This window comes from Pleurodeles waltl, chromosome 5 (genome assembly GCF_031143425.1).
Source record: "Pleurodeles waltl isolate 20211129_DDA chromosome 5, aPleWal1.hap1.20221129, whole genome shotgun sequence".
Classification (NCBI taxonomy): Eukaryota; Metazoa; Chordata; class Amphibia; order Caudata; family Salamandridae; genus Pleurodeles; species Pleurodeles waltl.
The window spans coordinates 831927398-831954357 of NC_090444.1; the positions used below are offsets into that span (position 1 = coordinate 831927398).

Below are 26960 nucleotides of genomic sequence, written 5' to 3' on the forward strand. Positions count from 1 at the left end.
GGTCGGTATTGCCTCTTTATGGGAAACTCTCAAGGCAGTTATTAGGGGACAGTTCATAGCAATAGTGATGAGACTAAATAGGGCCTGACGGGAAAAGCGCCAGCAACTAGTGGATGCTGTAAGGTGTCTGGAAGCTACTCAGGGCCGGACTGGGTCTCTGGCAGTAAGGAGACAACTCACCGCTCTCCGAAATCAGCTACAAGCCTTAGACGGGGATAAGGCGGAATACTCCCTACTACGGACTAAACAGAAATTCTATGCAGGGGGTAATAAAGCGGGTCGCCTACTGGCGCACTGACTCCGCGTGCAGGCTGCGGTACGAAGAGTGGCAGAGCTCCAGTTGCCTGATGGCACACATACCTGCCAGGAGGAGCAAATTTTACACCAGTTTGAGTGATTCTACTCTGACTTGTACACTGCGGAAGAGCTTGGTGAGGAGGAAGTGAAAGGGTATCTGAATTCCGTCCATCTGACCCAAATCCCTCCAGCGGATAGTGAAATACTGGATGGGGATATCACAACTGTGGAGGTCCATGTGGCCATACACCGTTTACAGGCTGGTAAAGCACCTGGTGCGGGCGGCTTTGGAGCAGAATTCTATAAATCCTTTGGCGCTCAGCTAGCGCCAGTGCTGGCTTGACTATACAATAGATTAAGCATGGCTTCTCCACCTCCCCCCATGATGCAACTGGGTGTGGTGACCATTGTCCCTAAGCCGGGAAAGGACCCACGCCTGTGCTCCTCTTACTGACCCATCACACTACTGAATGTGGACGCTATGATCTTTACGGGAATCTTGGCCCACAGTTTGAATCTATACATGCAGATCCTGGTTGATCCGGACCAAACTGGGTTAATTCCTGAGCGCTCATTTAGCGATAATACTAAAAGATTGTGCCATTTACTGGATAAGGTACATCGCTCCCAAATATCAGCCCTTCTTCTTTCTATTGACGCGGAGAAGGCCTTCGACCGGGTTCACTGGCAGTATCTCCATGAGGTTCTGCAGCATTTTGGACTTGGCTCCAGATTCCGCGACTGAATATGCTGCAACTACGATAAACTTAAAGGAATGGTGTCTTTGAATAGAAGATTGTCCCAGCAGTTTTCTATTTCAAGGGGCACACGGCAGGGCTGCCCCCTCTCGCCCCTACTATTTGCCCTATACATGGAGCTCTTTGCTGAACGTATACACAATCATCCAGATATATCTGACCTGTCGATGGGTGGTATAGCGCATAAACTAACTTTCTACGCAGATGATGTGTTGCTTCATCTATCCCAGCCTCAAATCTCCCTGGCAGGGGTTATGACAGAACTGATAGCATTTGGTAAAGTCTCAGAGGGTGCTCTGCCTGCTATAGACCACCAGGGTCTGCATGTCCTTTGCAATGGCATGCCACATCCCCTTCTTCTGATGGGCGCTGACCTGCAGAGGATACACAAACAGTGGGACACCATGAACCAGACAATTCAGCCTGTCACACATATGGCCTACAAACTGCATTTGGCCCTCATCAGGCACACACATGACCCGTACCCCTGCATTAAAACTGCCACCACCCATACCCCTCCAAATGACATACTGCCAGCACACACAAATCTCCCTGCAGCCATGTCCCATGCAACGTACCCATGGTGTACTAACCTGTTGTCCTGGAGGCCCATAGAACTGGCCATACAGGGGTAGGACCCCATACACAACCCTCTCCAATTCCTCCGACGTAAGGGCTGGGGCCCTTTTCCCTGTTGCACGTGCCATGGCAGGTTCCACACACAGTTCATAGCATAGTTCATAGTTCATAGCAGCACACGCAGTGGAGATGTTGTCCTGTGGAAAGTCAGGGATCAAGTGAAGCGGTAGAAATCAAATGGTGGTCACGTCCTTGGCGGTGAATACCGTCACCGCCGGCGTTGATCATCATTGGTTCCCATACTCCATAGAGGCCCATTTTAGCCAATGAGGAATTGCACAGCGGTGCAGACCACCTCCCGCCATGACGCGAACACCAGCGGAGTGAGGTCACTTCTACCTGTCCCTGAATACAGGACAGGCGGTTGCCATTTTCTAATGCTAGTACACATTTACAGATTAGTAAGTGCGTCATTGTAGTTGAATGTACTCACCTAAACAATTCCAGTGTCCAACATACATGCATGCTCTGTGTACACTGCTGTAGTGTGTACATGGTTCCTGTTGTCACTCCCTTCTTACTTTTGGGTCTCTTAAGTACCAACCACTGCGGAGGAATAGGAGAAGAGGCAAGCGCCTGTGTACAGACCCCTTGTAGACTTGGCTACACTGGAGGATAGGTACATCATACTCACCTATCGTCTGGACAGGGCCACAGTCACAGAGCTGTGTGCACAATTGTAGCCTAATCTGCTAACTGCTATCCGTTGCACAACATTAATCCCCCCTTTTGTGCAGGTACTCTCAGTGCTCCATTTCCTGGCAACTGGTTTTTTGCAGGTGGCAGTGGGCTTGGCTGTAGGCCAAAGACAGTGTGCTTGCAAGGGTTTTAGCAGCCTTGCTCAAACATGTGCAGCTACATCACATTCCCCCAGGTAGATGATTTATCCTCTGTGAAGACCGGATTCAGTGCAATGGGACATATTCCACATGTTATTGGGGCCATTGACAGGACCGATATTGCCTTAGTCCCCCCAGGGCTAATGATCAAGTGTACAGGAATATGAGGAGTTTCCACTCACTCAATGTCCAGATGATGTGCCTTGCTGACCAGTACATCTCCCACGTCACTGCTAAGTATCCTGGTCGGTGCATGATGCCTTTGTCTTGAGGAATAGCAGCGTACCGCAGCTGATAGCACAGCTACAGAGGCATAGAGTGTGGCTTATAGATGAGCCTGAGTCCCCACCCAATGTATGTCATACCCCATGTCAGTGTGCAGGGCTAATGTGTATCCCTCAGTTCTTTCAGGTGATTCCGGCTACCCAAACCTATCCCGGCCCTTTACTCCTGTTAGGAATCCGAGAACAGGGGCTGAGAATAGGTACAATGATGCTCATGGGCATACCAGGAGGATAGTTGAAAGGACCTTTGGGCTCCTGAAGGCTAGGTTCAGCTGCCTCCATCTGACAGGTGGATCCCTATGCTACTCCCCTGAGAAGGTCTGCAGGATTGTTGTTGTGTGCTGCATATTGTACAATTTGGCACTCAGACGGCAGGTGCCCTATCTGCAGGAGGAGGGGGGTGACAATTCAGATGTGGCTGCAGTGGACACTGAGGACAGTGTTGAGGAGGAAGAGGGGGAGGGTGTAGACAACAGGACACGTGATCCAGCAGTACTTCCAATGACACTCCGGTAAGACTGTTGAACTAAACATTTCTCCATTTCAGTGTAGTGCTGTCTGGCTGTAGCATTATGCTAGTGATTACCTTTGCATCCCACCTGACTGTCACCTGTGCCTTCCCTTATTGCAGATGTTGCTGTGATGTGTACAGACTGCTGAGACACATTAGTAGGGTGGATCAACATATTACTGGAATTTTACACAGGATCATGCAGTTCATTGCAGTTCAATACATTGTACATTACCTTCAGATAAAGCACTATTACTCAAGTTGTGTCCAATGGTGTTTATTAAAAAATGATATACAATGCAAAGTGCAATAGAGTAGGGTGATAGTTGGGAATATTCCAGTGTAGTGGGCCAGTCTGTTTGTAGCACATGTCCAGTGTCGAAGAGACCAAAGGAAGGGGAGCAGTGGCAGTTCAAAGTGGACAAGGTGACACAGTGGGACACAAGGGGGACATTCAGGAGGGGCTCATTTCTTGGTGGTGGTCTTGGTCTTGGCAACTGTCTCTGGTGTCTGTCTGGGTTGCAGGGAACGTTTGCGGAATGGTTCACCTTCCACGGGTGGAGGGGTGCTGGTGGCCTGTGGGTCCTGTCGCAGGGCCTCCTGTCCACTAGCTGCAGCAGATGTGGAGGGCTGGTCAGTACACTGGCTATTGCAAGGGGCCCCCCGTGTGCAGTGTAGTCCCTCATGATGTTGGCCATATCAACCAGCAGCCCTGCAATGAGACCATGGTGGTGTTCAGGGCCTGCAATTCTTGCTTGATCTGTCAGTGAGACCAAATCCTCAGGGTACACACGTTGTTGCCAATAGAGCCACCTCCTGGCAGCTCCAACTCTACAAGCCTTAACAGCGCAGAGTCTTAGAGTGGCCAAGTGGGGGGTAGGGAGTTAAGGAAGGGTACAGCGGGGAAGGAGACCTGCGGAAACAAGAATCACAGATACTACAGAGAAATATCAATCACAGAACTCTTCGGAATCTGTCAACTATAAATCAAGCAGTCGCTTGGAACAATAGTAAATCATAGCGCCTTTCGTAAGTTTCAAGAAATGAAAGGTTAACACGGTATTCACTCAAAGAAATCTTACTTCACATTTTGAAAACTTTCCAAGATACACGATTTCAGTTTGTGTCCGTATTTTACATTAACCATAATCAAATATTCTCTTGAGTTCAAATTATTGAGTTAGCATTTATACATAACCATTTAAACCTCTTCTGAATAACCGCGCTTATACAATGTATCTCTGTCGCTACCGAGCGACTCCACAAGTAAGCAGCTGAAGTTGAAAAGTGACCGCGAGAAAGCGGTAACGCTGTAACAGCAAAACATTTGCTTAGATTAATATAAATTTAAATATTTACAGCTGATTGCCAAAGATTACTACTTTCTCCAAAAAAAAGAATATGAACCTTTAAACAGTTTTATCAAATAAGAAAACGGATGATGGAAGCTAGAAACCACCATCCGTCTTACCGCCCTGAGTGTCTGCTACTCGCTGCTTCAAATGCCTCAACACGGGGAGATCCCAGGTGAACTAGCAGGAACATGGAAACACCCGACTTCAAACAGAAAAGCTCCGGTCCTCACGAGATCCTCAGAATAGTGAGCCGTGAGAACTGGGCGGGGTCACTTAAATAGACTTGTGCCCCACCCCATGTGCCACACCCAAAGTGCCCCGCCCCAAGTGCCACACCCAAAGTGCCATGCCCAATGTGCCACGCCCAAAGTGCCCCATCCAAGATGGCTGTTATAAAGATACTTGGGACCAATGCCATGAAATAAAGATAATGCACGTATAGCGCGCTGCAGCAGCTACTAGATTCTGCAAATGGCAGTTTCTGGACTAAGGGGGTCATTCTGACCCTGGCGGTAATTACCGCCATGGCGGAGGGCGGCGGTAGCACCGCCAACAGGCTGGCGGTGCACCGCTGGGCATTCTGACCGCGGCGGTTCAGCCGCGGCCAGAAACGGAAAGTCGGCGGTGTCCCGCCGACTTTCCGCTGCCCTTGAGAATCCTCCATGGCGGCGGAGCACGCTCCGCCGCCATGGGGATTCTGACACCCCCTACCGCCATCCAGTTCCTGGCGGTTCTCCCGCCGGGAACAGGATGGGGGTAGGGTGTGCCGCGGGGCCCCTGGGGGCCCCTGCAGTGCCATGCCAATGGCATTGGCACTGCAGGGGCCCCCGTAAGAGGGCCCCAAAAAGAATTTCAGTGTCTGCCTAGCAGACACTGAAATTTGCGACGGGTGCAACTGCACCCGTCGCACCTTCCCACACCGCCGGCTCAATTCTGAGCCGCCGTCCTCGTGGGAAGGGTGTTTCCCGCTGGGCTGGCGGGCGGACTTTCGGCGGTCGCCCGCCAGCCCAGTGGGAAAGCCAGAATGACCGTCGCGGTCTTTCGGCGGGAACCGCGTGGCGGGCGGCGACCGCCGTCCGCCGCAGTCAGAATGACCCCCTAAGACTGTGTGGTGGAAACAGTAATGCACGGATTCTGGCATCAGGCGGGCCCTAGAGCACGCACGCAGCCTTGGTGTTGACATGATCTCCTGGTGTTTTCCCCTCTGCCACCACTAGTTCTCCTGCATGATGTTTATCAGCTAACTTATCTTGTTCTGGGATTCTTGGTAATCCCCCAGGACATCAGTGAGTGCCTCCTGGGCAGTCGGTTCCCTGGGCCTGTCCTCCCCCTTCACACAGCTGTCCTCCGACCGTCCCTGGCCACCTGTGCCTGTGTCTCCTGAACGGTGTGCCCACTGCCACTGACTCCAGGACCCTCATTGTCTTGCCTGTGAGGTGTGGACTGGGGTCCCTGTACAGGTGGGCACACTACTGATTGATGTGTCTGGGGGCCAGAGGTCTGGGGACGTTGGGTGGCTGCTGTAGTGTTGCATTCTGCGGGGGGAGGCTCTGTAGTGGGATGAGTGTGGGCTGGGTTAGCCGACTGACTAGTGGTCCCAGATGGGCCAGGGAGTTCATTCAGATCCAAAGCTCCAGAGTTGCTGTCATCACTGGGGGCATCTTCTGGTGGGGGAACGGGTAGCCATGGCACCTCCTCGCAGCTGAGATTGGCTGGGGCAGCTGTGGGGATTGTGCATCACTTGCTTCGCCTATATCTTAGCTGTTGTCCTGCCACCTTTGTTTGTGTATGGTGATGAATTGTGAGATTGTTAGTTCTCCATGCTGTGGATGCATTGGTGGTGGGTGTAAATGCAGGGCAGGAAGGGATGTGCATGCAGTGGGTATGGCATGCAGGTCACCCAAGACAGTTGCTTAATAGGAGCATACTTCATCATCGGGCTTGTTCCACATCTGGCTGGTTCTGCAATGTCTGACAGACACCCATGAGAGGGCTCTTTGCCAGAGATCTTTTCAGTAGGTGCTAACTGATACTGAGCATATAAAGTCTATCCCAGTATGTGGAACAAGTGACGGATTAGAAAGAGGTGTGAATTAAAATTGAGTATAGGTACTGGGCTGTAATTTTACTATGAGCAGGAGGACCTATGCCAAGATTAAAAACAAATGTGGGAAGAGAATCGGGAATTATGATCCGATAATTCCCAATGAAAAATCTGTGTGTACAGATTCTATACCAACAGAATCAAGGTAGACATGTTTCATGCCATGGTTACTCCCTACGAATCTAGTGGTGTTTCTTCAGGACATCACACATAAATAACCTAATCCTTACTAAAAGAGAGTAAGATAGCTCTCATGGTGTATGTGCCCACATCTCAATGTGCCTAACATGAATGTGTGTACTGCTTCTAAAATGTGACCCTCCCACAGTCTGCACTGGGCCTCTTGAGGTCTGCGTGGGCTCAGCAGCTCCTACACCCTTGTATCAGAGAATGCTGCAGGCTCTCTGACCTACCCCTGGTCCACAACCGTGGAAGTCTGTTTTTTTTACTGAGGAATCCCCTGGGGTGTAGGGACGTCAACATGATCACCCCTTTGTCTACCATTGCTTGCACCACGTGATCTATGAGGGAGGCATCTTCTTTCAAGAAGGAAAGTGGAGTTGGCTTTTGCTCCTGAACTAGGTTACCATGAACCTGAATATGAAAACCCTGTATTGTCTGGAGCACCCATGCATCCCCAGTCACCTCTCTCAATTGGGTAGGGAAGCTACCAACCTGTCCTTCTTGTTTGGTAGAGAATGGATACTCCTTAACTGAATTTTGTCCAGGATGAACCAAAGAAACGTCCCCTTCCTCCATGGTCTCTTCCAGCTCCTACGGTGGGAAAGAGGCTTCCAAAATTCTTTGATCTTGCCAATGGTATAGCCTGGGTCCTTGAAACCTTTGGGAGCCTGGTGAATACTGGCAGCCGGTAGAGGGCCTCCCCTCCTCTTCTGGTGCCCTAAGTTGGTGTCTATCTTAATGAGAAGAGAGCACTGTCTCTCTGTTGACCGGGTACAATTCATGATGCCTAGAAAACATATCTCATGTTGTGCCCAGCTGTGCAATACACCAGGGTCAGTGAGGTTGCCTGTATCCCTTGCCTCCTCTGCCATTTCGAGGATCTTTGTATCCACAAGCTTGTCCTGGTATGCTCACCATGAACGATCAATGCCATTTTTCAGGTCCTTGATAAACTTTGCCACAAAGGTGACCATTTTCCCATCAATAGCTGATGAAAAGTGCCACCTTCCCTTCTAACAGTGTCCTTAAGCATTGACCTCTTTAGCTAGAGGCTTCCTGAATCTAGTTCTCACATAGTCCGCCACCTTTGGTACAGGGGCCCAATCCGCAGAATGCAGATGATATATAGCTAAAGGCTTCCTGATTCTAGTACTCACATATTCTGCCACCTTTACAACCGGTGCCCAATCCACTAAATGCAGATGATAAATATAATATGGGTCCAACTTCCCATGCGTGTTGTTGGGGATTCCTTCAATCTCTTGCACGCTGCTAGTAACTTGAGATGTTAGGGGCCATCGTCTGGTGGCTAGGGTCTACCATGACTGGGCTCATCACCTGAATCACTATCTTGATCGAGGTCCGATACATCTCCATCATCAACAGTATTCCTTGTGGAAAAACGTCACCTTCTTTTGGAGTACGGATATGGTGTAGGTCCCAGTTGTCATCCATTGTTTGAGCCAGTCTTTTTAAGAAGGCCTGTCTCAACCGCTAAAATGCATCTGAGAGGGTAGATGAGTGATCAACCTGACATTAGCCTTGTCACCATTTTTTGGAGCACCTAAGGGTGCAAAGGATCTAGTTGACCAGATACCTTCCCCTGAAGGGGGGATTCGTATTGGGTTATGAGGCTAGCCACTAATGGCTCGAGTGTTCGAGAGTGCCCTCTGTAGCGATGCATCTGTGGCATCTATGAACTCCTCATCCAGGGGAAGAAGGTGTTGTTCCTCCTATACCTCCTCCTAAAAGACCTCTCCCTGCTGAGATTGCCCAAAGCATGAAATCCTCTTCTGTGATTATTTGTATGGGGATTTAGTTGTGTAGGCTTTCTTTAGGTCAGTGAACTGGGTACGAAAGCTTAAATTGATTTTGAAAAATCTATAGCCTGATAGCAGTTGCATAGGTGACCCTTCAATTTTATTTTTACATTTGAAATTTTGAGTCGGGTCTATGAATAGGAAATGTGTTTGATTTCATGCTGAGATTTAGATAATGTAGCTAGTTCTTGCCAGTGTTGTTTCACTGTACTCTGTGTTCAGAATGACGTTTTCTGAGGAGAACCATATTAGAAAAGACAGATTGTGATTATTGAAAGACCCATTTCAATTAGAAAGAGACAGTGTGCTGTATTGCTTGAATTAGGTAGTGGGTGTTTTTTTTACAGTAAGAGATCTAAGGTGGAGGAGTGAATTTTTAACCTGTGGATATTTTGAGTTATTGTTGAATGGTATGAGGATGATGTCATGAAGAAGACCGTGCCTAAAGAGGATGGGGAATGTGCATCGAAGAAGGTATGCAGTGTGTCATCTGTGAGTTGGTTGGTATCCTTTGCAATGGATCTTTAGGCTGTAGGGGCTGCTCCTTACATGGGGAAGAGAGAATGGGTAAGTGAGACTGAGCAGACCTGACAAGTTGTAAAATTATTTCACCGTGAGAGGAGGAAGTGTGACCTTGGAGGGGGCAAGGTCTCGTGCCAAGCACCAACAGGCACCCTGCCCTCGATCAAGCACACCACCTCTCCCCGCTCCAAAAAAATAAAAGCCAAGGGCTGCAGAAGCTTTTCCAGATTTCATGGGGTGCTTTCACACCTTTTAATGCACATCAGCTACTTATAGCCTAAAAGGTAAGCTGGCGATCCAATCTTTCCCGTGGTTCCCAGCTTATCTTTGCTGCCATTGTGTGTTTTTGGCTCTTCACTGGAAGGCCGTGTGAAGTGAGCCAAAATCGTGTTACACACAGTGGCTCTGTGTGAGTTGGCAGGCCTCTCTGAGTGTGGAGAGAGCCTTGGTGTACACTAATGCTGGAGTTTGATATACCTAGGCAGTATTGTACATAAATCAATAAAGCAGAATCCTATTGCTGGTTCTGCCTGGGCACGACAGATTCATTAACATGACTCTAGAATAAACAATCAAATAAGTGTTAATATCCTGATATCTTGCACTCCTGTGACCAGCACAGGGGGTCCTGATATAGTCAATCATTGAAATCGCCAATACACGATGAGGTACTCTTCTTGAAGCGAGAAGCATTGTCTGTGTCCGTACTCAGTCCGTATCAATTATGCCTTACCAATGTAGTACAAAGTAGTCACTCAACCTTTGCAATTTATTGGAAGCTTGGTGTGGCCTTGCTGGGATTTAAATGAATGGCCTAAGGACCACATCGGATGTCAACTTAGGACTTTTAGTTCACTATTTTTCAAAACTTATTTTCCTAAACAAGTTACATTTTTATTTGTTGTCATTTGCCTTGTCAAGCTTAGTGCTGTTTGTTTTAGGTGCATTCTGCTGGGTTGCTCACTGGGGATGCTCCTTGTAAATAATACTGAACAAAACTGGTAGTAAAGGTTTTCCAAGGAAGATGATTAGCAGACATGTATGCATCGACTGCTTTCCAGACGGGCGGGGACTGTAGTTACTTAACATAGTATAACTGAATTTGTGGGTTTAGTGACCATCTTCATGATTTCTGTTTTTATTTCGGTAAATTCTTAGAGTTATAAGATTGTGTATTTGAAGGAATTGCTGTAGCCCCTATACAAACCGTATTTTGAAGTCTTGAGCAGATCAGATTAAGCCAAATATTGTATCTAATTAAAGGAATCATAACTCGCCCTAGGACGTGTTAACAGTATAAAACAGAGAGGAAATAGGAAAGCTTTCAGTTCCTGAAGAAGTACATTCCGTTTTAGTGCTGTTGGGCGTGGTGATTGAATCATGTGCCAGTTTCCCTTTTGTGCTTTCAGATTCCTTAGTCTAGGTCAATGAATTGTAGTTTACAAATTACATTCTTAGAATTTTAACAGAAAGCACACCGAAAAAGTATTTTCATAGGCGTACGATGTTTTATTGTTTGTCGGAAACAATCCTCTACGGTCATTTTTTACATTAAGGCTGTCAAGATGGCTCCTTAAAAGTCCACCTTTGCCACCTGATATGGTCTGTAGATTACAGGTTCGCCTCCTTGCAAGGCCACACCGGCCTTCGGTTATACTAATTTTACTCAGTTGAGTACCAATTAATTGCGGAATAGTGAGATCTGATATTTACAGTACTTAGAGACAACATCCCTGCTGTGTCAAGCACTATATAAAAGCATGTTACTGTCATTTGTTATCTGGCGTTGCCAAAGCGCAGTTTTTGTGGTGTAAGTATCTCACATTCTATGGTTATGTGCCCGGTTTGCACTTTTCTATTCATTAAGTGCTACCCTCTTTCTCCTCAACATTTCGTTATCACAAATGGGATATTTGCAATACGTCTCTATGCTGTAGTAAGGTATGCTAAATTATACAACAGATGGGCAACTTTGTTATACAAAGGCCTTTAATTTAAATTCCGTTAGCCTGCTAGATATGCCCAATTACCAGAAGTGACTATTCCAATGCTGAGTCCTTTTCCTGATGCAGAAGCTCCTGCGTGGTCCTAAGAGTCACTTTATTCCCAAAGACTGAAGCTTCTGATTATATGACTGCCATATAGGACTGCCAAATAACCAACCAAGCGATGTAGGTGTCAGCAATGGTCAAGGTTACCAGCGAGACAAAGATCGTATTCCTAGAAGATGCACCCAGTGGCAGCTTAATCCTCCATCCTCTAAGGCCAGTGAATTCAGTTCAGTATGTTGGGCACATCAGTGATTTTAATGTCTAGACATGTCAGAGGACGACCTGCTAATTCATTTCTTCTTAAATGAAAACTGACACTCGGTAGGTGGGTTCCAGACGTGTAATTAAACAATATCTGTATCTGCAGAAGGGTGCATATACTGTTAAGTAGCCGCAGAAGTGTATAGTTCGTTTTACCAGAAATTTTGAAAGAGTTTAGAACATTTCAGACACATCCTGAGGCACGGTTAAGTTGATGAGAACGTAGGCACACTGTGTGACTGAAAGGATTTTTATTGAGTAGGGATCCCAGTTTTCCGTTTTTAACAATTATTATACCGTAATCACAGATGGAAAACGTGTTTCCTGATCTGCATTTATTTGTAAAACTAAGAAATACAGATAGTAGTATTCTTTGAGTGACTGTGCTCTTAGTCATTACCGATAGGCCAATTTATTTGCGGATTTACAGTATGGATGCAAAAGGGGCAGGTTTGCTTAATTTGCTGCAGATGGGGATTTTAGTGTAAATTAATGTATGCTAATATAGCCGTATGTGTATTGCTGCACAGAATAGGAGTGTTCATAGGGCTGAATCCTGACATTCACTAAAATGAGGGCGAACATTTATCAGTAAAGTGAATTTATAACTAAAGTAGTTATGACTCATTTTTTCCACAAACGAATAATGTGGAAAATCAACAATATGAGTAAAACTGATTATCAAAAATACAAACGAAAATGTTAAACATATATGTCATAAAGTCCCGAGAGCCAAAATTAGGAATCATTGTGTATTTGGTGGGGTTATCCCAGGACGATTTCTGACTGAGTTTCCTTCTCTGTTGAGTATGTTTTCTGGAACAGGAACTGTGGCACTTGAATTGTAAAAGGTTTATTCTGAAGCACAACATCTCTAAAATGTTTTTATGGCATAACAAATCTTGTGGTTTGCGATGGATTGGAGACCTCAAGGAGAGAGTTGCGGGCAAGGAGAGAACCCCTGGGGGAGAGGTGGCATGCCAGAGTTCATGTTGCCTGTGGCGGCAGGCCTTCCCAAGTGCCTGCAGGTTGTTGACCTCCTGCTCTCTATAGTCACAGCCCCACAGCCAAAGGATTTTGTTCATTGCAGATACTACAAGCGGTAGTGGTGGCTTGAGGGTGTTGTGGAGGAGGCCCATGTACTGTGCAGACCAGAGATTTATTCTTTGGCACGACCTTGATGCATTTGTTTGGACTTCCTGGTCTTCCTGGACTTGTTGTTCCATCCCTTTGGTCTCCTGGAGCTTGAAGCATCTAGTCGTTGGTGTGCTCGTGCCTGGGCCCGTAGCTCTTCCTTGGCATTCGCAGCAGGGGGTGAGAGCGACAAACCTGGCCCCTATAATCCTGCCCCTTGGATGTCTGCCTGAAGTCCGTGGAGTTGAGTGGAAAGGAGAGGTCCTTTTTGGGGGGAGTTAACAGGGACCTGGGGGGGGGGAGGTAACTGCTGAGCTTGTGGTAGGTAGCCAGGGTCAAGTGGGTGTGATCCAAGCAGCATCAGTAAGGCCTCGGTTAAGTGACACAAACCCACCCAAATTACTGTTAAATTGCTTGACCAACTCATAGTGCAATTTAGCAGAACACAGCTTGGGGATTATAATGTGTTTGTCAGACTTTGGCAATCTAGAACATCCTGGTGACCAGTTACGATCTACCACACTTAGGACCAGTTGGATTCTCTAAGCAACTGTTTAGGGCTATTGAAGTCTATTGGATTGCTGAGAATGCCAACTAAAATGCTAAGGTACCTCCGCTCAAACTGCGGAGCAAAGTTGCGCCTTACACCGACTGCTGAAAATTCGACCAGTGCTGACCCAGATCCTGGTTCTTCAGGGGAATCTGGTCTAGGTTTAGGTGTAACTACTCACAATGGGTGTGGTGTCAATATTTCAAGCACAGTGGCAAAAGCAGCTCAGCCTATTCCCTCTTGTTCCTCACTCTGAGCATCATTATGCACTTTTTGTCAATAAGCATTTTAAATCAGCCAGAATTCTGAAGAAAGCCACAATTGAACTGCAAACCTGTGAAGGAGCTGGGGCTCCCATCTCCGAGGCTCTAGCCACAGGGCCTCAAACCTCACGTTTCTGGCTATTTAGGTGCTGATTCAATCCTTTAATCTTGGAGACCGTGAAAGGTGGGACCAGTCTTTAGTGCTCTTAGCTTTGATTTCTGGTCATCTTTCTGATAGCAGACCATATAATCTTACTGGATTGGAAAAAGAAGCAACTATTTTTTATTACTGACGCTCTCTTCAACTTCTCCCTGGAGTTCTTGGATAAGAACAGGCCAGCTTATTTTTGTCACCATGCCTTAATTTAGGGAAAGGTCACAACGAACAGAGGGAAGCAAGTTTCTCTTTTTCTGCTGCTCATTTGTCTCCTAAAACACACAAAAGGTGATGAGAGGAATGCTTGCAATTGTCTAGCCACTGGTAATTCCTCGGCGTTGCTATCCCAACTCGTTGTTCTTTTGGTCACCATGTCACCTCAGTTTTATGCAGATCGGTCTTGCCCCTGCTCCTTATGGAAACAGTCCAGCCAGAACTGCCAGGTCAGGTCCCCCCTGAATCATAACGCAAGCAACTCAGGACCAGGTTTTCCCTAGTTATTGGCTTATCAGCCTGGTACAGCTTGGTTCAAGTGACAGAGTGAGCATGGACCCCACGTCCGGGCATACCCATACCACTTATGGCTGTCCATGAAACACACAAAAGGTGATTGGAGTAATACTTCAATTTGTCTAACCAATGGCAGTCGCTCAGTGTAGCATCCCAGCCCTTCTTTTTTTTTACTTACCATGCCACCTCAGTTTGAGCCCAGCCATAAGCAGATCAGTCTTGACCCTGCTCCTCATGGGAACAGTCCAGCCAGACTGCCACACAAGGTCCTCCCTGGACCAGAACACAAGTAACTCATGACTGATTTCACCCCAGTTAATGGGCTCATCAGCCGGTCGAGCTTGGTTCCAGTGACACAGCACAAGACCCACCTCTGGGCGTACCCATACCACTTAGGGTGGTACAAGAAACACACAAAAGGTGATGGGAGGAATGCTTGCAATTTGTCTAACCACTGGCAATTTGCTCGGGGTAGCATCCCAACCCATAGTTCTTTGAAAGATGGGTTGAAATGCTACTCTGAGAGTTTGCTAGTGGTTAGACGTATTGCAAGCGTCCTCCCATCACCATTTGTGCATTTTATGTACCACCCAAAGAGACCACAGGACTGTCTAAACATGGATCCCTTGCGTACTGTACCACTGGAAACATGCTACACTCAACTGAAGAGCCCCAATCAGGGTAAAACCGGTCTTGGGTTGCATGTGTTCCAGTTTGGAGAGGACCAGACTTTGGAGTTGGACTGTTCCTATTGGAGCGGGGTCAAGACTGATTTGCATATAGCTGGGTCTAATCTGAAGTGTTGGGGTGGGCAAAAGAATAATGGGTTGGAATGCTACCCGAACGATTGCTAGTGGTTAGACATTATTTCAATCCTCCCATCACCTTTTGTGTGTCAATTGTCTCTTGATGCCTGTTAGACCCTTTCCTACTTCGACCAGCTTTCTAGGTGAGGAAGTGAACCAATTTTGTAATCTTTCACAAACTGGATCGTCACTTTTTAGCTCATCCAACCAGGTGGGGCATCCAAACTCTCACTGCTCAACATGCTTTCCATAGTGCATGCTACTTTGCAGCAAGCCAAACAAACTTCCATTCTAAGAAAGCATAAAGGCGGTCATATATAGGAGTGCTCAAGAGCCCATTAATGCACCTTTGGGTCCAGTTTCTACCGGTGAATGCTCTTTACATCACAATGCGGCTCTGGGCACCCAAAATGTTTTTATCTCCTGCATCCCTTCCTTAGTAAGGCAGCAGGAGAAAGATATGGAAGAAACAGATGACTTTCCTATCTGACATGACTAGGAGGTCAGTCTATCTTAAAGCGTAAACCAAAGTTACAAACAAAAATAAACAACACCTCTTCCGGTGAGATCAAGGTAAAACTCAGTGACCAGCTCATTGAAATCTGGTTTTACACCTTTGAAATCGAGTGACATCCCAAATCACTTTTTAAAGCCAGAAAACATAATGCCCTTCACGCATATTGTGAGAGCAATAAAATTACGATTAATGCGGACAAAACTAAGCCCTTCGTTTTCTGTCCAAGAACTAAGAAGTTTACATGGTTTCTCAGTAGCATCCCTTTGGAGCAGGCAAAGGTTTATAAGTATTTAAGGGCCAGATGTAACAAAATTCCGAATTACGACCTGCAAATTGCAAGTCAGAGCATCTCGCAATTTGCGAGTCGCAATTCGGAATTTTGGATGGTGTCCCTGACACCATCTGCAACTCGCAAGGGGGTCGCAAAGGCCCACCTCATGGATAATCATGAGGTGGGTCGCAATTTGCAACACCCTTGCGAGTGACGGCCCTCGCAGGGATGGTGGCCTGCTGCGGACAGCAGACCACCATGTCTGTGACTGCTTTTTAATAAACCTTAATAAGCGATGGTCCAGATTTTTTCTTTCTGTGTAAATGCCCTTTAAGGATTGAAAGAGATTGGGGGTGGGAACTCAAACGGGGGGTATGGACCAAAATCCCCCTTATGTAGAAAAGTCTGCACAAGATGAGAGTGAGAACCCACTTGTATTTTGTTTAATAGTATCCAGTTTTTTAAAATAAACTTGCAAACTGTGCTTAATATTCAATCATTTATTCAGTTGTTCCAGATCAGGTACAGCCGACGCATGTTTTACCCTCTATGGTGAGTCCACCTAGGGCTTTCTCAAGGCTGTAAGTAATCAAACATAAGGCTGTCAATTATGAATGACTTGTGTTAAAAGGAATACACTACCGGTAAGTGAAGGGTAAGTGATGGGGCATGCAGTGAAAAAATCCATACTACTATGTGAAAAAGGTGAAGGAGGAAAAAACCACCATAAGCGACTGATTTAGCATAGTTAAATTCAGTACTGCGAAAACAAGAAAAACACCAAAGTGATTGTGAGATTCCCGTTATGCAAATCTCGTTGGTAAGTTGAATAACTTGACAGAATAATACTTGAAAGGAGAACATTTGTGAGTTAAAGGCGCTTAAAAAAATACATAGGTAAAGAGGTGCTGGCCCATCCACCGAAAATTGCAAAGTGCAATTACTAGTGATATGTGGAAAATCCTCCTGATATATAATACATTTCATGATCCAAAAAGTCATTAGCAAAAAAAATGATAACAGAATTAACATACCGTTTCGATAATCACGTTTAACAAAAGATCTGATGTCTACTCATTACAGCAATTTATAGAGAGAATTGCAACATGTAGTATGTGGTCTAGAAAAAGAAAAAAGAAAAAGAAACAAGAGGAAAGAAAATCATTCATCTAAGCATACAGCGTTTATAATGTGCATAGAAGTAATAAAGGTAAAATGAGTATCTTTCTACATGAAGTTAAAGAAATTTAGGTGTGAAAAACCGTCATTGTTGTAATTCATCTGAATTCAAATAGCGACAGGTAGTACACGAAAAATATTTGCCACAAAGCATGCATGTTAATCAATTTATGTTGGTTCCCGTCCTGTGTGAAATTGTTTCCCGAAATCGGGTATCGTAGTTTGCTTTAACTAGGAGTTATAAAAACTAAAATCTACTTCAGAAAGCTAACCGGGGGCCAAAAATAGGAGTTAAAATTGTAGACACTTACATCAATACCATGATTTATGTCTGAAATACAAAGTAGGCGGCAGCCGAATGCCGTTATCGCGTCCTAGATTGGCACCTTCTTGAGAAGGTGAATTGAAGTGTGCCCACGCTTCTATTCATAAAATAGCTTAACACTTAGTCCTTCCTTTGTTTTTGTGATGAAGGAGAACCGAATTAGATAGTTTTCGGCGCGCCATATTGGCCCGAAATAGAAACAAGTATATTTAGAAGTGAGAATATGAATAAGGTAATTATGTCTGGATAGAATAAAATATACATGTGGTGTTAACTTTATAGTTATAAAACATGGGATAGTTTGGTGCTTAGCCCTACTATTACATTTTCTGCCTTGAGGAAACGAAGTAGCTAGATTTCAGAACGCCATACTGGATCGGAAAGAAGTGTATAAATCCAATTTCCTTAAAAATATATAAGTAGGCAAAACTTTGCCTAGGTAAATTAAAGCTGTATAAACAATAATGACTTAATGTGTAAAGAGGCAAAGAAAAAAAAATATATAAAAATAAAAATTAAGAATTAAAAATTAAAATTAAAAATTAAAATAAAAAGTAGAAAATAAAAAATAGAAAATTAAATTAAGATAAGCGGCGGTCTTATGCTGTGGTCACGTCCAATGAAAGAGTCTCTCCTAGAAAGATATCATAACATGTACACTTACTATTCCACCACAGGACGTTCGTGTATTTGTTCCTACTATTTTGAGTTTCATAATATATTGTAATAGTTGCAGGAGTGGATATATGTCGATATAACTCGTTTATACAGGTTTAATTTATCTAGGCAAAGTTTTACCTACTTATATATTTTTACGGAAATTGGATTTATACACTTCTTTCCGATCCAATATGGCGTTCTGAAATCTAGCTACTTCGTTTCCTCAAGGCAGTAAAAGTAATAGCAGGACTAAGCACCAAACTATCCCATGTTTTATAACTATAAAGTTAACACCACATGTATATTTTATTCTATCCAGACATAATTACCTTATTTATATTCTCACTTCTAAATATACTTGTTTCTTTTTCGGTCCAATATGGTGCTACGAAAACTATCTAATTCGGTTCTCCTTCGTCACAAAAACAAAGGAAGGACTAAGTGTTAAGCTATTTTATGAATAGAAGCATGGGCACACTTCAATTCACCTTCTTAAGATGGCGACAATCTAGGACGCGATAACAGCATACGGCTGCGCCGACTTCGTATTTCAGACATAAATCATGGTATTGATGTAAGTGTCTACAATCTTAACTCCTATTTTTGGCCCCCGGTTAGCTTTCTGGAGTAGATTTTAGTTTTTATAACTCCTAGTTACAGCAAAATACGATACCCGATTTCGGGAAAAAAAATTCACGCAGGACGGAAACCAACATAAATTGATTAACATGCATGCTTTGTGGCAAATATTTTTTGTGTACTACCTGTCGCTATTTGAATTCAGATGAATTACGACAATTACGGTTTTTCTAACCTAATCTTCTTTAACTTCATGTAGAAAGATAGTCATTTTACCTTTATTACTTCTGTGCACATTATAAATGCCGTATGCTTAGATTAATGATTTTCTTTCCTCTTGTTTCTTTTTCTTTTTTCTAGACCACATACCACATTTTGCAATTCTCTATATAAATTGCTGGAATGACTAGACATCATCAGAGCTTTTGTTAAACATGATTATCGAAATGGTATGTTAATTCTGTTCTATTTTTTTTTGCTAATGACTTTTTGGATCATGAAATGCATTATATATCAGGAGGATTTTCCACATATCACTAGTAATTAATTGCACTTTGCAAGTTTTGGTGAATGGGCCAGCACCTCTGTACCTATGTATCTTTTAAGCGCCTTTAACTCACAAATTTTCTCCTTTCAAGTATTATTCTGTCAAGTTATTCAACTTACCAACGACATTTGTACGATGGGAATCTCACGATCACTTTGATGTTTTTCTTGTTTTCGCAGCACTGAATTTAACTACTCTAAATCAGTCTCTTATGGTGTTTTTTCCTCCTTCACCTTTCTCACGTAGTAGTATGGATTTTTTCACTGCATGCCCCATCACTTACCCTTCACTTACCGTGGTGTTTTCCTTTTAACACAAGTCATTCATAATTGACAGCCTTATGTTTGATTACTTACAGCCTTGACAAAGCCCTGGGTGGACTCACCATAGAGGGCGAAACATGTGTCGGCTGTACCTGATCTGGAACAATTGAATAAATCATTGAATATTAATCACAGTTTGCAAGTTTGTTTAAAAAAACTGGATACTATTTAACAAAATACAAGTGTTTTTTAATAAATCAGTTTTTTGTTTTTGTAATGCAGCCCGTTTTCCTTAAAGGAAAACGAGATGCATTACAAAAACAAAAAAGCTTCAGCGCGTTCCCACGGTGACAGGAAGGAGCTGAGTGCACTCTGAGCCAGCACTTAGGATGATGAAGGATGTGGCTCAGCAGGCGGAGCTCAGGGAAGATCATCCACTCTTGAGTGACTGTTTGAAAGGGTATACCACTGAGGGATCCACTGAATTTCTTTTTTAGAAGTAAGAGGGGATCATATCTGTTAACTGGGCTAATTGAGATCATATGACATTTTGTCGGAGAATTTTAAGAGAGAGAGATAGGTTTAATCTTAATTGCGTAATTAAGTAAAATCATTACAATTACTGTACAAAAGGGAATGTTAGAACACCATAAAACATTCAATAAGTACATGTTTTCATTATAGTTGTTAGACCAGGTAAGCCCTATTCACATGTTGATTGCCTTAAGGTGTATAGTCATGCATACTAGATCAACATTGAGTCACTGACTGGTATATTATATCTGCTCAAAAGGGCTCTAGGTGATAAACATCAAAAAGCGTTGCTGGGGTAATTATTCGTACAGAGTTTTTAGGACTATTAAAATTTAATTTGTCCAGTCCAAGGATAGGATATGAAAGTGCAGTTTGTGGAAATGCTGCACCCATTGCTCGTAAGCCTAGATCTGACAGTGTTAATTTCTTATGCTAGCTGATAGCTTGGTCAACTGTCTTGGTTCTTTGTAGCATGTTTTAAGAGGTTTTTAGTTTTTCAAATACATTTTGCGAAACAGGCCATATATTGCAGAGTCAATCCTTTTAGACTAAACAGTATAGCCTGCTGGCATGAGCTGATACCATTGGCATTGAAGATATTTTTAAGATACAACTTCCGCCAGGGTAGCAGAGCAGGGCAAATACAAATGATGTGTTGGAAGTCTTCCCAGTGATGTGCGCAAAGTCTGCATCTTCTGGTGTTTGCAGGTCTAAGCCATTTTGGTAAAGCATCCAATGAAGGTAGTAGTCAGAGTCTGGCGTGGAACACCTTTATTTTTAGTGACATGTAAGGCTGTGCTGTTGGAGCCTTATACGTGTTAATTATCGTCAATGAGTGTGAGCGATTTCTGAACTTGTCTTTGTCCTTGCTGAATGAGAGCAGCTTGATTTGTTTGTTTAGTAATTGCTTAAAATATTTATGGGATAAAGACTTTTGCCATAGCTTTTCTGCCTGCAGAAGCTTTATGGCTGAAGCAATTCTCTTTGGCCATGGATTTGAGACTTCCGCCAGGTTTGTGCCAATTTCCTCCCAAATCAGTGCCTTTCGTGTGTTTGGTTGAGCCTGCCTTAACATGGAGGCATATTTAAGCAAAGCCCCATCTTGTGCTAATGCTTGGTCTTGTAACCCGAATTCCAATCTAATCTGTGCTGGAGAGGAGCTGTATGGAAGGTGGAAAAGGAGGTGAAAGACTTTGGTCTGGGCAATGTTCATAAAGTCATTTAGCTTGCCAGGGAATACTTCCACACTTTATGCCAGGGGTGGCAGGAATTTTGCTTTGATGACTATAAGGAGTGGACACCAGGTTGGGCTTTGTAGTTTTGAAGCCAGGGATAGAACTGATGCAAGTGGAGACGCCAACCTAGCTTTCAGGGTGTTCAGGTGCGGACAATGCGACCAGCGCTCCTGTAGCCAGACGCCAAGATATTTATAGCTTCTGCTTCTTTCCACAGATTGATCCCCACAGCACCATTTATTTTTTTGATTATCCGCTTGCCAAAGATGACTACCTTGGTTTCTCCGGGTTTACCACCAGCTCATTAGTTTTGTAATACTGATTGAAGGTGTTTAGCACTTTTTGGAGTCCTGTACCTGAGAGATTCATAAGGACAATGTAATCTGCAAATAGTTATGCTGTTAGAGGGTGGTTGCCCAGTTTGGGGAGATGGAAGCTGGTGGTGTTCAGTTGTGTGCACAGGTCTGCCAAATAAAGGTTGAAGAACATTGAAGTCAGAACACAGCCTTGCTTGACACCTCTGTCTATCTGAATTCTGGCAGACACTCTTCCATTATTCCTTACTTTCACCCTTGCCCGCTTTTCTGAGTACAGAAGCTGTATTCCTTTTAACAGCTCTGGTGGGATTTTGAGGCTGCTACGTTCCCCCCACAACCTGTTCCGATCCACTAAGTCAAAGGCTTTGGATAAGTCCATGAAGCAGGTGTATAGGGCCATCTTTTTGTTTGTGTATTTTTTTGCAAGCTTAGCTAGAGATATTAGGTTGTCAGAAGTGCTTGCCGAAGGCCAGAAGCCAGATTGATTCAGGGGTGATAGATTAAGCTTCATAGCCCATTCTTTGAGTTCCTCCAGCAGGAGACCTGCAAATATTTTTGTGTTGATGTCAAGCAGTGATATTAGTGAATAGCTGTCAGGGTTCCCATTGGGACCCTTCTTGTTGCTTGGGTGAAAAATTGCCCCTTTCCAGGAATCTGGAATTTTGTTTTCCATGCTGCTGGCGTTAAAAAGATTGCGGAGCAGGCCTGCCAAGAGGGCAGGGTCATGTTTTAGTATTCCTGCAGAGAGGCCTTTTAGCCCGGGAGCCCCAGTCTGTCTGCAACATTACAGTTGTTCCTCAATCTTTTGTACTTCAAAGGATAATGGCTTTGACTTGTACCTTGGTTTCACTGTGTTTGGGCCACCGTAGAGATTGGAGATGTGTTCAACCCACTTTCTCTCCGGAACCGCGTTACTTTGGATCCCGATGGTCCTGCGCTCCACTTGATTTAAAATGGACCACATCGGCCGGCTGTTCTTTTATTTACTATCTTCAACAATTGTGATCCATTCCTGATCTACGTATACCTGCTTTGCTTCCCATACTGCCTTCTTGTATTCCTTTCTTAGTTCATGAAAAGTGCTTTGGTGGCTATTACCCGATGGTTGTGTGGGAGAAAACTTCCTATGGTATTGACCAGAGCCATCGAAGGACAATGAAAAAGCGAGAACAGTTTCATCTCTGAAAGAAGCTCTTTATAGTAGCTTGGACGATAGTCTCTAATGAAACAACATAGTTTTCAATTCATGCCTGGCTTGGAAATTGTTGTAGATGATTAATCGAAATGTATGCGTGTGCGCTGACGTATTTAGAATTGCATGCATTTGTTTTGAACTACGCCAGAAGTGTTTGTCTTTTTTTTCCTGAACTGTTTTTTTAAATCTTACATACAAGTAAACAATGACACAAAATATTCGCGGCATCACAGGGCGAGTCTGTGCCTGTTATGCCTATTTGGCAGACGTCCTTTGTTAGTTGAGTCCCTTTGGAGTTGAAGTTCTATGTCCCTTTGGCCTTTACTGTTCAAGAAGCCTAACAGTTTGCTGCATAATTTGTGTCAGATGTACACGGTAATGTTCTACCACTGACCCATTTTGTTTATCGTGATATGTAGGTGAAAAGAATGGGAGAGAGCCTGACGATGCAGAGCTGGTAAGCCTCAGTAAAAGGCTGGTAGAGAGTGCCGTGCTCAAGGCAGTTCAGCAGTACCTCGATGAAACACAGCACAAACATAGACAGACTGACAGAAGCCCAGCTGAATCATCCATCAGTGATAGAAATGGTAACAGCAGCGGGAAGTGAGAGCTCAGAAGTACCAGCGGAAGCGAAGAACCTGAGCAACAACGCAACGCAGCTCGCAGGAACACGCGCGTGTTCTGGCATACTATCCAGATTCATGTTGGGCAACTTGCATTGTGCTTTGAGTACATTTTTATTGAAATATGTGGTGAAGCGAGGGTGTTTTGTTATGAAATTTTCGTAATCGGTGTGTTCGCATTACTAGAAAGCAAAAATCTAGTGCATCTGGGAGTAGAGCTGGAGTAAGAAGAAGCTACAAAATGCAGAGTCTGTCTTGTACTTGGACGGAAGTACCTGACATTTCACGGTTCCTTTCCAAAAACGAGATGAGCCCTCCACTTACCCCTCTGGCCTACAAAGATGGCCATTGAAGTAACGTGACCGCACAAAAGACTGCAACAAGTCCACTACAGCCAGGGAGATGCACGAGTGCTTGCTCTGCAGCGAAACAGAAATAAACTGAAGTATTGTTCTTGCAAAGACACCAGTCTGCCCTAAACAACTTATCACTACAGAAGCTCAGCACAGATAATATATACGATTACGTAACACAGTCAAAGTTTCTAATGAATATTGTGTGACTCTATGCAGTGTTTCCGGTGGCGATGATTTACGTAAAATATATTTTTGACAGAAACAGTACCTTTTTATATAAAATAAATGTGGCCAAATCAACAACGTTTTTGCATCGTTACTTTCTGTTTTTGCTTATTAAGCTCCATCCGCATGTTTCGATTGCATTTCTTATGCACGGCGTGTTGTTTTTTTCTGCCCTTTTCTAGGAAAGTCACTTGGAAGAAATCTGACTGCAAAAGCAGCGTGGCAGGAATCAATAGCTCTGAGAGTCAAGCTGAACCAGATAAAAGAGCTCTTAGCAAATCCAGATATCAGAGAAAAAATGTACAAAGAGATGTGTACATCAGGAGCCCGCAGTCGCCATGTCGAGCACCAACCACAGCGACAGTCAGCCTTGTGAATAACTGTAATGATGACAGCAACATGAACAATTACTTGACTATTTGCAAACAGAAGTGTATTTGACTATTTACTTCCTTATAGAAGCAGTTTTTAAATGCCGTGAACACGTTTTGCCTTTTTACCAGACAGCTACCTGTGTGTGCTTGAGTTGGGATCTGCCTTGGCAGTGTGGGGTGGGGTATTCTGCCAGCTCTTACTGTTAGTTACCTCCCTGCGGATAGCAGGCCTCAGCACTGACCCGCCTGAGCATCCAAAGCTGGACTTTTGAAACAGGAGCGTTGCTTCGGACAGGACTCTCATAGCACAGTGCGTTGAAACCTCACTAAAAGAGAACTAGTGCCCTCAAAGGGCTTTTGCATTTTCAGACAACAAAAAAAACTGTATGAAGTATGCTAAAGGACTGACAACATGCGGAGTACTCATACTGCTAAAGGAAAACCTTTCGCCTACAGGCACTGTGTAGCATACAATGAAGAGAAAGTATGTGGGCCTGTTTACTCTGATTGCTTTTATGCCATTTTATGCCATGTTCACTTAAAAATGTAGGCAATTGTGTTGTAGCTGTACATTGCACAGTATATTTGGCGAGTTGCAAACCCGGCCTTCCACAGAATCATCACCATAGGTCGTGTTCTTATTACTACGTGTTGTTCGGTGCCAAAAGGGCAGTCCTACAACAGTATTACTTTTGCAGTGTAGTGTTCGCAATTCCTCAGTTATTTTTAAAGATCATTTTTGGCAAAATAAGGCTACAGTGGGTACCCGCGCTGCAGATTCCAGGGTTCAGACTCTAAATATTGGGCAATCATTGTTGCCTCTATTTACTTCTTCCTGTGTACATCCACTCTCTTGATAGATGTACATTGGTTCAAGACATTCAGATACATACACCTTTGTACGTATTCTGCTATACCAGCAGCAAATTCATGTAAAGGCAAAATAAGGCTACAGTGGGTACCCGCGCTGCAGATTCCAGGGTTCAGACTCTAAATATTGGGCAATCATTGTTGACTCTATTTACTTCTTCCTGTGTACATCCACTCTCTTGATAGATGTACATTGGTTCAAAACATTCAGATACATACACCTTTGTACGTATTCTGCTATATCAGCAGCAAATTCATGTAACGCCAAACTTGAATCAAGAAAGCATATAACAGAGAATTGTCAGAATCACATGTCTTTCATAAACATTGCTTATTAGTGGAGCATAAACATCTTCAGTAATGTTTAACAAATACAGCGTTTTTAATTTAATTAAAGTGTTACACTTGAGACAGGTATGTGCTCAGGTTAAGATAAATAATAAAGTTTATAATTTACACAAGCAAACCTTATTGTTGAGCCTACTTTTAAATGTACAGTTAAAGTTCTTACTATTAGGCTTTGAAACTGCTTATACTTCATATAATAAGTTAAGCTCACTATAAGGACTCCAAGACACGTCTACAGATTTGTCTTTAATATTTGAATATCTGGTAATCAACAAAAACAATGGTGTGGTATTAGGGGTTTTCAAGTGTAGTATATTTCTTCTTATGAAGCGTGTCAAGCGAGAGCTCGACTGATGGAGTTATATGAAATAGCTATATCACAACCAATTCATGCTGCTTGACTCTAACCCAGTGTCTCAACCACAATGCAACTAACAGCGGATGCTTCATTCTCTTTTTGGATCTGACTCTGTCATTGGTCCAGAACAGGGAGTGCCTCAAGATACTGATGATGATGTGGGTGGGGTTGACTTTCTTCCACTTTACTATATTAATGATGCCCTTTACACCTTGACTTGCAAAGGGCCAGCAGGCTTAACACCTCTCCTGAAATAGAACTTGGCACTCTACATGAGCGGCAAACCCAGTAAGATGCCCCATTTGCATAGGTAGGTCGGTGGACAGCTGAGGTGCCAGTGGCAGCTCGCGGGGGCTAAAAATGATGGTGCATGGTCCTGCAATGCTCCTGTACCCCCTCGGCATGCACTGGCTCCAAGCCTGCCTTATGGCCAATCCTAACCCTGCATGAGTGTTAGGATTGGCTGGACCACCCAGCTAGGGTGCTCCCAGGCAGACTGGGAGCCGTGCCTGCTCTCTCCAGCCTGGCAACACAGTGCCAGGTTGGAGAGAGCACAATGTGCATGTGTGTTTGGCCGGGCCGAGACAGCCAGCCAAACACACATGTGCACTGGGGGAGTGCAAAGTGCACTCCCCCTTGTCCCTGTCATCCCCCATGGCCCTGCCCCTTTCACAACGAAACAATAACAAACATAGTTTATTATCGTTTTGTTGGTAAAGGTTTGCAGCGGCTGCTGCTGGCAGGGGGCAACACTCCTCCACCATAGCAGAGGAGCCTCCGCTGTGAGGTGCTAGAACTGCAGTTGCCTGTCCATTGATACTAAGTTAATGTTCTAACGGAGAGTCTTCAACCTGGGCCAGCAATATCAGAACCCTGTCTCCCATTTAATGATGCTCTCATGTATGCCTTGGTGGCTACCTGGTCGAAATCATGGTTTGTCTGCCTCGTAGTCTGCAAGAAAACAGACATAATAAGCCTGCACTCAAGTGATCTAGATTTCCTCACCAAGCATCTTACCCTGGAGAGTCTCATCGTGTAGGCTTCAACCATTAAGGTTAATCCTAACTCATTTTGACTAATCCCTTGCATAGAGAATCCAAATGGATTGACACTTTTGGCAAACATGTTTTTCTCTTCCAG

The 26960-nt window shown here is 44.3% G+C and overlaps 1 protein-coding gene across 2 annotated transcripts in view; it reads left to right on the forward strand.

Annotated features, from left to right (window-relative positions):
- The window catches only part of AKAP7 (A-kinase anchoring protein 7), a 1205386-nt gene extending 1179806 nt beyond the window's left edge, over nt 1-25580 (forward strand). Inside the window, exon 8 of one of the 2 annotated variants that reach the window (XM_069234874.1) lies at nt 24053-25580. In XM_069234874.1, coding sequence (XP_069090975.1) covers nt 24053-24246 — 194 coding nt within the window. In that variant the 3' untranslated portion in view covers nt 24247-25580. Of the gene's footprint in view, nt 1-23085; nt 23949-24052 lie in introns of those variants that run through there. The other variant, XM_069234875.1, reaches the window with a different exon arrangement.
- The last annotated feature ends 1380 nt before the right edge of the window (nt 25581-26960 follow it).